Genomic DNA, 12246 nt, shown 5'->3' with positions numbered 1-12246 from the left:
ATAGTTTTGGCGGCAAAACAGAGGGGCCGGCGCCATATTGGCGTCCTAAAGGGCCTAAACAACAGGCCAAAATACTTTTCTTTTTGCGAATTTCTCGCCTACGCGAGAACACTACACGCTCCCACATATATCAACCTGTTGCCCGCAGCGTAGAGAACGCTTGGGTAAAGTGGATATGACTTACAGCTGGCGTGGGAGAAATATAAGGGGGGGAACACTGTCACTATAATATATATATATATATAATATGTCGTACCTAGTAGCCAGAACGCACTTCTCAGCCTACTATGCAAGGCCCGATTTGCTTAATAAGCCAAGTTTTCCTGAATTAATATATTTTCTCAATTTTTTTTCTTATGAAATGATAAAGCTACCCATTTCATTATGTATGAGGTCAATTTTTTTTTTATTGGAGTTAAAATTAACGTAGATATATGACCGAACCTAACCAACCCTACCTAACCTAACCTAACCTATCTTTATAGGTTAGGTAGCCAAAAAAATATATATATGTATATATATATATGTATATATATATATATATATATATATATATATATATATATATATATATATATATATATATATATATATATATATATATATATATATATAATATATATAATATATATATATAACTGCCATTTAGTTCAGATAGGATTAAAAAAGACAACGAACTGCAAAAAGATTACCAACTGAGTGCCGGCGGGGGATGGAAATAGCCTCGGCTACCATCCTCTTTTGTCCAGTCGTGTTGATCGAGCGGTTAAGGGATCCTGAACGCCAGTAGAGTGCTTCTGGCAGTATGGGCTCGAGTCACTTCTGGGGTGTGAGTTTTCAGTTGCATATAGTCCTGGGGACCATTCAGGCTTGTTCGCATTTGTGTTCCTCACATGTGCCCTAAAGAATGATCAACCCCTGGCGACACTCCTGGATCCATTTGGGTACAGTTTTTCATCAAATTCTGGTGCATGCACAGGCCGCACTGAGTTTTCGAATCCTGGCCGGGTCAAAGAGTTCTTAGTGATCTATGGCTTGCGCATTCATGCAGCTTTCTCACACATGTTAAACTCGGTGCAGCCCGTGCATGTGCCAGAATTTGATGAAAAAATGTACCCAAATGGATCCATGAGTGTCGTCGGGGGTTGATCAGTCAAGGAGCTTAGTTAATAAGCACCAGGACTAACCAATCTTTATAGACGATCATTGGTGCGGTGGTCACGGTACTGTGTACGTTTAGGGGTGATCCTGTACGGCATGGGTTCGAATCCTGGCCGGGTCAAAGAGTTCTTGGTGATCTATGGCTTGCGCGTTCATGCAGCTTTCTCACATATGTATATATATACAGTGGTACCTCGCATAACGAATTTAATCCGTTCCATGTTCGTCATGTGAAACAGATGTCATACAAAAGAGTGTCCCCCATGTAACCAGTGTGATGCACTGTGTTTATTGTGAAATTCCCCTAGTGTGCATGACATCAAATGTTTCCCAAAATATCATTTTTCTTTGCAAAATGATAAATTACCGTCCCTGAACATGTCTATGTAAAAATAATTACCAAATTCCACTTACTTTGGCTGTGAGGGCGTGGACAAGGTGCGCTGTGAGGGCATGGACAAGATGCGCTGTGACGTCATCAGGGGCTGGTCGCCCGTGTCTGAAGCTTCCAGACACGGTCGCGCAGGCCATTCAAGCACCACGTGTTGCCACAAATATATTTTCAAATATTTTTTCTATGCATTTCCAATGCGGTTTTATTTGTTTATTTTATCGTATATGATGCATATTTGTGACCTTTACAATATGTATACAGTAAAATGTTCATAATTTTCCATGGAACTGTGATACATGTGTCAGTAATGTGTCCACAATAAATGTTTATTGTCACAATATTACATGGTAAAAATTCACTAAAATTACAATATGTACAGTTTCACATACTATTTACACAGTAACACACTGTATTACATACTCAGTACTTTGGAGGTGCGTAATAGTCAACGAAGTAGTCCATGGTACACAGTGCGACTTTGCTCTCCTTGCACCAGCTACAGATAGATTTTCGTTTCCTGTTTCATCGTTCTGTGTGCTTGCAAATAACGCACTCGCGTGCACCCTTGGCTTTAGTACTTGTAGGTGGTATGTAGCCAAGCTTGTAAAGCATAAGGTAGTATTGAAACGATTATAGGAAAAGCTCAATTTGTAAGGTAGTCTTGAAAAGATCGTTTTGTAAGGTCCCACACAGGAAGAGATTCAGCTAGCCTCAAAGAGTGTCCATCAGTCAGGAAGAGATTCAGGCATTCTTGAAAATATCAATGAACACCACCACCATGGAAGCCGCTAACACTGTTCATCTATGCTACAGGCATACCTCAGTTTAAGAGTTTAATTGGTTCCTGGAGACGCCTCGTATTCCGAAAACTCGCATTCCGAAGCTAATTTCCCCATAAGAAATAAAGGGAAATGAATTAATCCGTTCCTGACTACCCCAAAAACCCCACATCAAACTAAATTTGTATACCTAATTCATCTAAATAAACCTACAAAACTATGTTCAAGTTATTACTTACCTTGCTGTTGAATGCTGTAGGCGTATGGAAGATGGTGAGGAGGTGGGAGGAAGAGAGGAGTTACTGTTTGGAAGGGGAGTCCCCTTCCATTATCACATCAGGCAGTGAGGACTTCACTGGTATGCACACTCTGCCACATTTTACCTGCATACCACTAGGACTTGCTTGTTTTACTAAGAATTTGTCTAATGACACTTGTTTTTCCCTACATTTTAACACTTGTCTGTAGTAAGACATCACATTATCATTTAAAAGGTCAATGCAACGGCCTGCTACAGCTTTATCTGGGTGAGTTTTTTCAACAAAACTTTGCAGTTCTTCCCATACTTCACACATTTTCTTAATCAAGAAGGGACATCCTCTACTGCCTCTACTCACAGCTATTTTCTTAGGTTGAACCTTACCAATGGCTTTCTTGAGACCCATGGCAAGATATATAATGACAACTTTTATGCTCAAATGGCCAAAAAGGCGATAAAAAACTGTAAATCCTTGTGAAGAATTCAGGTGGGATAGTCACTGGACACGAGACACTGGTAAACTGAGGCGCGATCGCCATGCCACCACGCGCCAGTCGGCCTGTACACGTATCAACAAACTCGCGTCCCGAGGTAACCCTCGCCTTCCGAGACATATTTTTGGAGTAAATCCTGCTCGTCTTCCGAAAAACTCGCATACAGGGACACTCGCATTCCGAGGTACCACTGTACTTGTATCAGATGCATCATTTATTTATTTATTTATTTATGCATATACAAGAATGTACATAAGGAATGTGAGGATACAAATATGGTAATTACAGTCTTGTAAAGCCACTAGCACGCGCAGCGTTTCGGGCAGTGGTTCATCACTGAACGCAGAAAACAATTCATCTATGTATCATCTATATAAATTCGAGATGGCAAGGGTGGGGCTCAGAGCTACAACTGGATACGCTCGCTGTAGCATCCTCATAGGTGCTGTATCACTGGCATTCGACCGTTGTGTTAAGCCCTTATTGCGCCTAGCTTCACCAATGTTATGACCCTTAGGTTCTTCAAACAATAGGGTCTGAATTGCACCGACTGAGCGCAGTCTTTCAACACAGTGTCGGACAGGTGTTTGAGAGCCAGAGGCACTTGTGCCACAAATGGTTGCTCACGCAGTACTAACCCAGCCAGCAGCCCTTGTCTTTCATATTCGTTATAGCAAAAGGTTCGTTCAGTGTTTGTCGGGTAGGCTGCTCCATTATGACAATCTTTCTTTGTTTCAAATGTGTTTCCATTTGTTTTGTATTTGTCACTTACGTCTCAATAATGGAGCAGCCTACCCGACAAACACTGAACGAACCTTTATGGCATTTGTCCATTTTTCAAATTGTTTCAACAGTTTTTATTTTTCGTTTTTTTTTTTTATTTAAGAAACATGGAGCAGCAGACCTGTAGACCACCGAACGAACATTTTGCTATAAGACAAATGAAAAATAAATATTAAACACATTTAAAGAAAGGAAAATGTCATAGTGGTTTATTCAGTGTATGTAAGGTAGGCTTCTCCATTATTGAGGCATAAATGACAAATACAAAACAAATGGAACACATTTGAAACAAAGAAAGATTGTTATAATGGAGCAGCTTACCTGCCAAACACCGAACAAACCTTTTTGACATTTGTTGTATATCAGACATTTCATTTCTTTTTTCCTACAAAAATGTCCATGCTTTGCAACATCTCAGCAGTCACCCTTTTATATCCCAGCATCATTAGCATCTTTAAACAAGAACAACATAATTTATGTGCATCGTCGGAGGCGTCTAAGAATGTGCAAGAAGCAGCGCGACCCCACCTTGTGGTGTTGACGTTACTCAAACCAGCGTTCGTCATATGGGACGATTTGACGCCGATCGGGCCGTTCGTTACCCAAAATGTTCGTCTTTTGGGGCGATCGTTATGCGAGGTACCACTGTATATGTATATCATATCAATTTAATTTTGTCTAGTCGTTTTGCTCTTGTATTTGCATCCTGAGTGATATTTAGGATTTTGTTAATATCCTGCAACACAGGTAGTGTTGAATAGTTTTCCTGACATGGAGCAGCCTTTTGATAATTACCGTGTCCCTTAACACAGTCAAATCATTGCCAAGCGTAATGCAATTTTTCATTCCTTAGAGGTTCAGGAGTCGAGCAGATTCTCCAATCCAATGCTCCCCACTAGAAAGTTTAAGGCAGACCCTAGCAGTCAAGGTGGAGACCTGGGCTCCCTGACCCTACCTTACCTATTTCCCCCAATGAAAGATGGGAAAGGAAGGCCAAGTTAGCAGCCAAGGTGCAAGACAGTGGGTTACCAAGACATAATAATGTGCAAGCTGCTTCACATTGGCTATAGGATTAATAGAAATTCCTTTACCATATTATGGATGGATGTCAAAATGCAGATGTTCTATATGGAGGTTTGGAAAAGTCTTGTCTTAAATGTTGCAATAGAGAAATCATATTATGAAATAAGGTCTAATGGAATATCATGTAAATTATGGGTTCAGGAAGTAGAAACTTGGATATATACCGTATCTGATACTGGTCTGTGACAGCAAATCAAATAAAACTGGCAGAACACAATAAAAAAGGTTGATCCTGCGAGACACTCCTTGCACCATTACTTTCTCAGCTCATGCTCTGTACAGTGACCAGTAAAAGACGCTGGTTTCTCGTGTGTACACATTTGAAAAAGGCATGAAAATGCATCTGTTGAAGTTGTAATCTGGATTTGTGATGCAGTAAACTTGAAACTAGTATTAAATTTTTTCATGTGATTTTGGTAGAGAAATACGGTATAATACTATGCAGTTACTTTAAATATTTATTTGTATTTACCTTTTACAGTGTAAGTGATGGAAATGATGTTATCAGTAGCAGTGGCCTGGCAAGCAAGATCCGGGAAGTTCTAGCAGGTGTCGAGAATGATGACGTGGAAACTGTAAAGCAGGTGAGAGAATAATCAGAGTCAATAAGATAAGACAAACTGTCTCCACCAGATTATCAGTGTACAAATTTTGATACTATTTGTGCTCAACTTTTGCGTACTCAACTTTTCATCTAGTTCTATTATCAGTTTCTTGACTTTTTTGTCAAGTCTGCTGTTTCCTGTTAATGCCTTGGCTACTGTAGGCAGTAGTGTTCAACACAAGGAAAACTGACTCAGAAACAATGAGTTTTAAGTGGTGTGCTTTATGACCCACATCATTCATGTTTCTCAGAACACCATCTTGAAACCAATGCTCAACTTACCAGAAGTTGGATGGTGGTGATATTAGTTTTTGGAATACGTAGCACATGTTAACTCATATGCGTTCATCCCTGATTAAGCTCCTTGGACTTTACCTTGATACAGTACTTACACCATAACAATGGCCGCCAAGATAAGTTTTGATTTATCATTTTGAAACACTTCTTCACACAACACATAGGGCTTCTTTATCCTCTGTGTTTTATTGATGTTTGACCACTTATTTTCATGGCTTTGTTTAGTAGTCTGCTGCTATCTACTAGCGGCTTTATTTCAGGGTTATCTCCGCTAGTGCTGCTCAGTTGATGCCCTTGGTTACCATAGTCCTGAAGGTAGCTGAAGTTACTACCATAGGAGCTGAGTCAGCCAGCGCTGGCATTACCTTCAGTTTTATGTAGGCCTTGGAACCTGTCTTGGGTGTAGGTATTGGTTCTTTATCAGTTCAACACTTGTACTGTACCAGTGTGATGATAATGTTATTTTTGTGAGGGTTAATGAGGGGCAATTATAAACTGGCTAGGAGGTAGGGCATAAAGGGCTGGATTTCATTTCCCCGTTGTCACCGATAGTTTAGCAGACATTATAAGGATACCTGCTTAGTGATTTTTAATACCGTAGTAGTATTAAGAAATGGGTACTCATAAATGTTATCCGTGAGGGATTTGCGGCCATGCTGCTCCAAATTTTCTACTAATGAATGTGAAGTTTGTTTTTCTTTTTTATTTGCCTTCCTCCTCAGATTTGAAATAAATTACAGTGCAACCTAGATTCAGCGCACTATACGGGACCAACCCCGGTGCGTTGGAGCGTTGGATTTGTTGCTAGAGGTGACCTTCAAGAGACATTTGCGTCGGTGTCTTTTTTTCCTTGTAAACAATAAAAATGCATTATCATATTATATACTGTACCTATATATTACTACTCTACTAAAAAATACTCTGTTACAGTTGTTACTTACCTTATTGTTGGAGTTATGTCCATCTTGATGTCTCATGGAGTTGTGAATGCTGTACAGTAAGTACATACAGTACTGTATTATGCCGTTAGCACTGTATTGATAAGTAGTTCTGCTGTATGTTGAGTACTACAATACAGTTTATGAAAACTATTGTACACTAAAATTTCTGTACTGCAACCTTAATTTGAACACTAACACTATGTACTTAAATTTAACACTTATTTTAATTGTACACTCCACACTCGATGTTCTTACCAGTGCTCGGTACAGCTGTGCTCGTGCTGGGTACGGCTGTGCTCGTGCTGGGTAATTACCTAAGTGTAATTACCTAAGTGTAGTTACAGGATGAGAGCTACGCTCGTGGTGTCTCGTCTTCCCAGCACTCTTTGTCATATAACGCTTTGAAACTACTGACGGTCTTGGCCTCCACCACCTTCTCACTTAACTTGTTCCAACCGTCTACCACTCTATTTGCGAAGGTGAATTTTCTTACATTTCTTCGGCATCTGTGTTTAGCTAGTTTAAATCTATGACCTCTTGTTCTTGAAGTCCCAGGTCTCAGGAAATCTTCCCTGTCGATTTTATCAATTCCTGTTACTATTTTGTATGTAGTGATCATATCACCTCTTTTTCTTCTGTCTTCTAGTTTTGGCATGTTTAATGCTTCCAACCTCTCCTCGTAGCTCTTGCCCTTATTTTATGGGTACGGCTGTGCTCGTGCTGGGGTACGGCTGTACTCGTGCTGGGGTACGGCTGTGCTCGTGCTGGGGTACGGCTGTGCTCGTGCTGGGTACGGCTGTGCTCGTGCTGGGTACGGCTGTGCTCGTGCTGGGGTACGGTTGTGCTCGTGCTGGGTACGGCTGTGCTCGTGCTGGGTACGGCTGTGCTCGTGCTGGGGTACGGCTGTGCTCGTGCTGGGGTACGGCTGTGCTCGTGCTGGGGTACGGCTGTGCTCGTGCTGGTTGATTTTCTGCTTCTAGTTCTTGCAAAATATTGCTTCATTCTTGGCATTATTAGTAAGCCCCTGAGACATTTTGTTGTATAACAATACAGCTGTAGTAAAAAAAATGGTAAATTCCACAATTATTCTTCCTCCGGCGGATAAATACGTCAATCGCAGACAAAGCTAGGGTCACTGGGTGCCTACTGTACGAACGCAGACTAGGTCTATACACCCTACAGTAGGCTGGTGTTTAGGCCAGATCCAGTAACATTCCTCTCAAATATTGGATTTACATCAAATTATATATTTAGTTTAGCAACATTATTACACTAATATGTGCTATAAAAAATACTTACTTTAGAACTGATTTATTAATTTTTTTCGAAGCCGTAGGTCACTGAACTGTGGCGACAAAATCAAACAACACGCGCATGGTATTGTGTGCACACAGACTAGACCCATCCACTCGCGCTCGAGTTGTGCTGCCAATAACGTGAATAATTTCTCAAATAGCAGATATCTATCATTACAGTTTATTTTTGGTTTTATTTAGTTTAGTTTAATTAGGATAATAAAGAGTTACTAAAACACCAGTTTTAGAAATAAATTTATTAATCTTAAAAGTTCAGAGTCATGGGTCACTGAACTATGACGACACAGACGAAAGTGAGTGAAACCTCACTGTAAAGTGAGGTTTACTGTACAGTATTCCCTTATCTGTCCACCCTCACTCATCTTGTTTCATCACAAAAAATGTATATAAGAAGATTTCAACACAGCTAGCTAGCTATTAATTTACAAAGATACGTGTGCCACAAATCAGTGAACGAAAATCATTGAAATTCAGTCGTTCACTTGTGTGGACCACTCTGACTGGTGTTTGGTTCATATGGTTCACTTGTTGTGTGGACCACTCTGACTGGTGTTTGGTTCATATGGTTCACTTGTTGTATGGTCCACTCTGACTGGTGTTTGGTTCATATGCTTCACTTGTTGTATGGACCATTCTGGCTGGTGTTTGGTTCATATGCTTCACTTGTTGTGTGGTCCACTTGTGTGATCCAACTTTTCTTTTGAAGGAATTATTAATTGTAATCTGTGATGGAATGAGACAGTTTTCCACCACTCTGTGAACTCTATCCCAACATCATAAGCTTGTGGACCACTTGTACGGTCCACTTGTGTGATCAAACTTGTCATATAAGTGAATTATTAATTGTAATCTGTGATAGAATAGGAAAGTTTTCTACCAGTCTGTGAACTCGTCTCAACATCGTAAGCAAATCCGAACACCCCCTGCTTCGGCGAACCACTGTTCATCGAACCGGGTGAGTAATTCCAACCTAAAAAGTGTGCGAACTAGCCGGAGATTCGTTGAATCGGGGTACGTTGAATCGAGGTTGTACTGTATTAATTTAGCAATCTCTTCCTCTCCATATATTATGTTGTGACTGGTTTCCAAGCATTGTTTGCTGGCACCTCCCATGCAACCTCGTTTGGAATACAGTACACACCAGTGCCAGTTCAGTTGGTTTTGGAGGCTGAGGTGCTGGGGTCCACCTCACTTGCTCCGAGGTGTGGATGCCATCCTAAAGTTGTCAATTCTCCCCCATCTTCCTCCACTTTAGAGAAAACATTTGATATACAATATTTATTTCTCTAGTAATTAAGTGTAAATAGTGATATGGCATGTATTGTGTTAATGCATATTTGGATGTACAGGGGTACCACGGTTTAAGAGTTTAATCTGTTCCTGGGGACGGCTCGTATTCCGAAGCTAATTTCCCCATAAGAAATAATGGGAAATGAATTAATCCGTTCCTGACTACCCCAAAAACCCCACATCAAACTAAATTTTTATACCTAATTCATCAAAATAAACCTACAAAACTATGTTCAAGTTATTACTTACTTTGCTATTGAATGCTGTATGCGTATGGAAGATGATGAGGAGGGGGGAGGAGGAGAGGAGTTACTGTTTGGAAGGGGAGTCCCCTTCCATTATCACATCAGGCAGTGAGGACCTTTCTGGTGTGCCCTCCCTGGCACGTTTTATCTGAGTGCCACTAAGTCCTGGTTGTAACTCACTGCTTGATTTTCTCACCACAAATCTGTCCATGGAAGCTTGCTTTTCCCTTCTTCGCAAGCTGTCTCTGTAGTGAGGCATCACATTGTCATTGAAAAGATTAAGGCAGTGGCCTACTACAGCTTTCTCTGGGTGAGTCTTTTCAACAATTGTTTGAATCTCTTCCCACATCTGACACACCTTCCAAATTTACTGCAGAAGGGACATTCGCTACTGCCTCATCCTCCTCCACTGTAGAATCATCAGCTGCGTTGTCTTGCTGTTCCTGTTGAAGGGCTTGGAGTTCTTCGGTGGTCAGTTCTTCGCCGTGTTCTTCCACCAACTCCTCCCCATCATCATCATCCAATTCCAAGCCCATTTGCCGGCCCAGAGTAACAATTTCGTCAACAATAGGCGCATCATTTACAGGCTCAAACCCCTCAAAGTCTAGTTCTCTCACATTCAGGCCACAATTTTCTCCAGCCAGAGATCAGGGTTCTTTGAGTCACTAATTGCCAGGCTTTGTCAACGAGTTTTAAAGCACTACAATTGTTAAAATGGTGTTTCCAGAACTCCTTGAGGGTGAGGTTTGTGGCTTCAGTCACTTCAAAACATTTCCGGAAAAGTGCCCTTTCATAAAGTTTCTTAAAATTCGCTATGATTTTCTGGTCCATAGGCTGAATTAGAGGAGTGGTGTTAGGAGGAAGGAATTTAACTGTGAGGAATTTATTGTATCTGGGCAACAAATCATCTTCCAAGATGATTTGTTAATTGTTAATTGTGGAATGGAAGATGATTTGTTGGAGCATTGTCGAGGAGAAGCACGGCTGTGAGTGGCAAATGTTTCTCCTGCAGATATTTTTCTATGGCAGGGCACACCACTTCATTCACCCACTCCGAAAAAATAAGTCTAGTCACCCATGCTTTTTTATTAGCCTTCCACATCACACACAAATGGGTTTTCTGCACTTTATACTGTTTGAAAACCCTTGGATTTTCAGAATGATACACTAGCAAGGGTTTAATTTTCAAATCGCCACTCGCATTTGAACACAACACAAGCGTAAACCTATCTTTCATAGGCTTGTGTCTGGGCAAGGAGTTTTCCTCCTTGGTAGAGTATGTCCTCTTAGGCATTCTTTTCCAGAACAGTCCTGCCTCATCATAATTAAACACTTGTTGTGGTAGGTATCCCTCAGCCTCTGCAAACTCTTTAAATTCCTCAATAAATCGTCCAGCAGCTGGTTTGTCTGAGCTGGCAGCCTCCCCATGCCTCGCAACACTATGGATACCACTTCTTCTAAATTTTTCAAACCAGCCCCTGCTTGCCTTAAACTCTTTCGTATCTGCATCACTCGTTGCAGGGGTTTTCTTTAGAAGGTCTTCGTGTAATACCCTGGCTTTCTCACAAATGATGGCCTCCGAAACACTATCACCCCTTAATCCCTTGTCGTGTATCCAAATTAATAACAACTTTTCTACTTCAAGTATTTGTGGTCTTTGTTTCGTCATTGTTCTTATGCCTTTTGCCACTTTAGCACTCGTCTCATTTTTCTTCTTAAGTATAGTATAAGTATAAGACTTCTTAAGTCTTCTTAAGTATATATACTTAAGTATATATACTTAAGTATATAGGGAGCCAGTCGGCCGAGCGGACAGCACACTGGACTTGTGATCCTGTGGTCCTGGGGTCGATCCCACGCGCCAGCGAGAAACAATGGGCAGAGTTTCTTTCGCCCTGTGCCCCTGTTACCTAGCAGTAAAATAGGTACCTGGGTGTTAGTCAGCTGTCACGGGCTGCTTCCTGGGGGTGGAGGCCTGGTCGAGGACCGGGCCGCGGGGACACTAAAAGCCCAGAAAAAATCATCTCAAGATAACCTCAAGATAGTGCATATTGTTGATGTGGCTTTGTTGTACTGCCTACAAAGTTCAATAACACGTGTACTGTTCTCATGCTTCCAAATGATCTTTTGTTTCTCCTCTATTGTCATCCTCACATGGGCTTTCTTGGGACCCATGGCGAGATTTATAACAACAAATTGTATAGTCAAATGACCAAAAATCCAACAAAACACTGAAAATCCGGGTAAAGAATTGATGTGGGATAGTCACTGAGCGGGAGACAATGCTAAACTGAGGGGCGGAGGGGCGACGATCGCCGTACCACCACGCGCTAGGTCGGCCTGAACGCATATCAACAAACTCGCGTTCCGAGGTAACCCTCGCCTTCCGAGACACATTTTCCGAGGAAATCCGGCTCATATTCCGAAAAACTTGCATACAGGGACACTCGTATTCCGAGGTACCACTGTATGCATCGACTACAATATCTGCTTCACCGTATGAATTTGTGAATGTATCTGGGTAGTATGAATGACCTTTACTGTTGTCTTTATAACGAAATATCATCCTCATACAGAGCCACAAGTGAGTGATGCAGCTT

At 41.2% G+C, this 12246-nt stretch overlaps 1 protein-coding gene across 1 annotated transcript in view; it reads left to right on the top strand.

Moving 5' to 3' along the window:
• Positions 1–12246, top strand: part of wfs1 (wolframin ER transmembrane glycoprotein wfs1) — a 97497-nt gene that overhangs the window by 79824 nt on the left and 5427 nt on the right. Inside the window, exon 5 of the mRNA XM_045736908.2 lies at positions 5435–5537. Within this exon, the coding sequence (XP_045592864.1) occupies positions 5435–5537 (103 nt within the window). The remainder of the gene's footprint in view (positions 1–5434; positions 5538–12246) is intronic.

The sequence above is a fragment of the Procambarus clarkii genome, chromosome 18 (genome assembly GCF_040958095.1).
Source record: "Procambarus clarkii isolate CNS0578487 chromosome 18, FALCON_Pclarkii_2.0, whole genome shotgun sequence".
Taxonomy (NCBI): Eukaryota; Metazoa; Arthropoda; class Malacostraca; order Decapoda; family Cambaridae; genus Procambarus; species Procambarus clarkii.
Note: the sequence above shows the minus strand (reverse complement) of the source record. Positions and strands in the feature narration are given on the sequence as shown.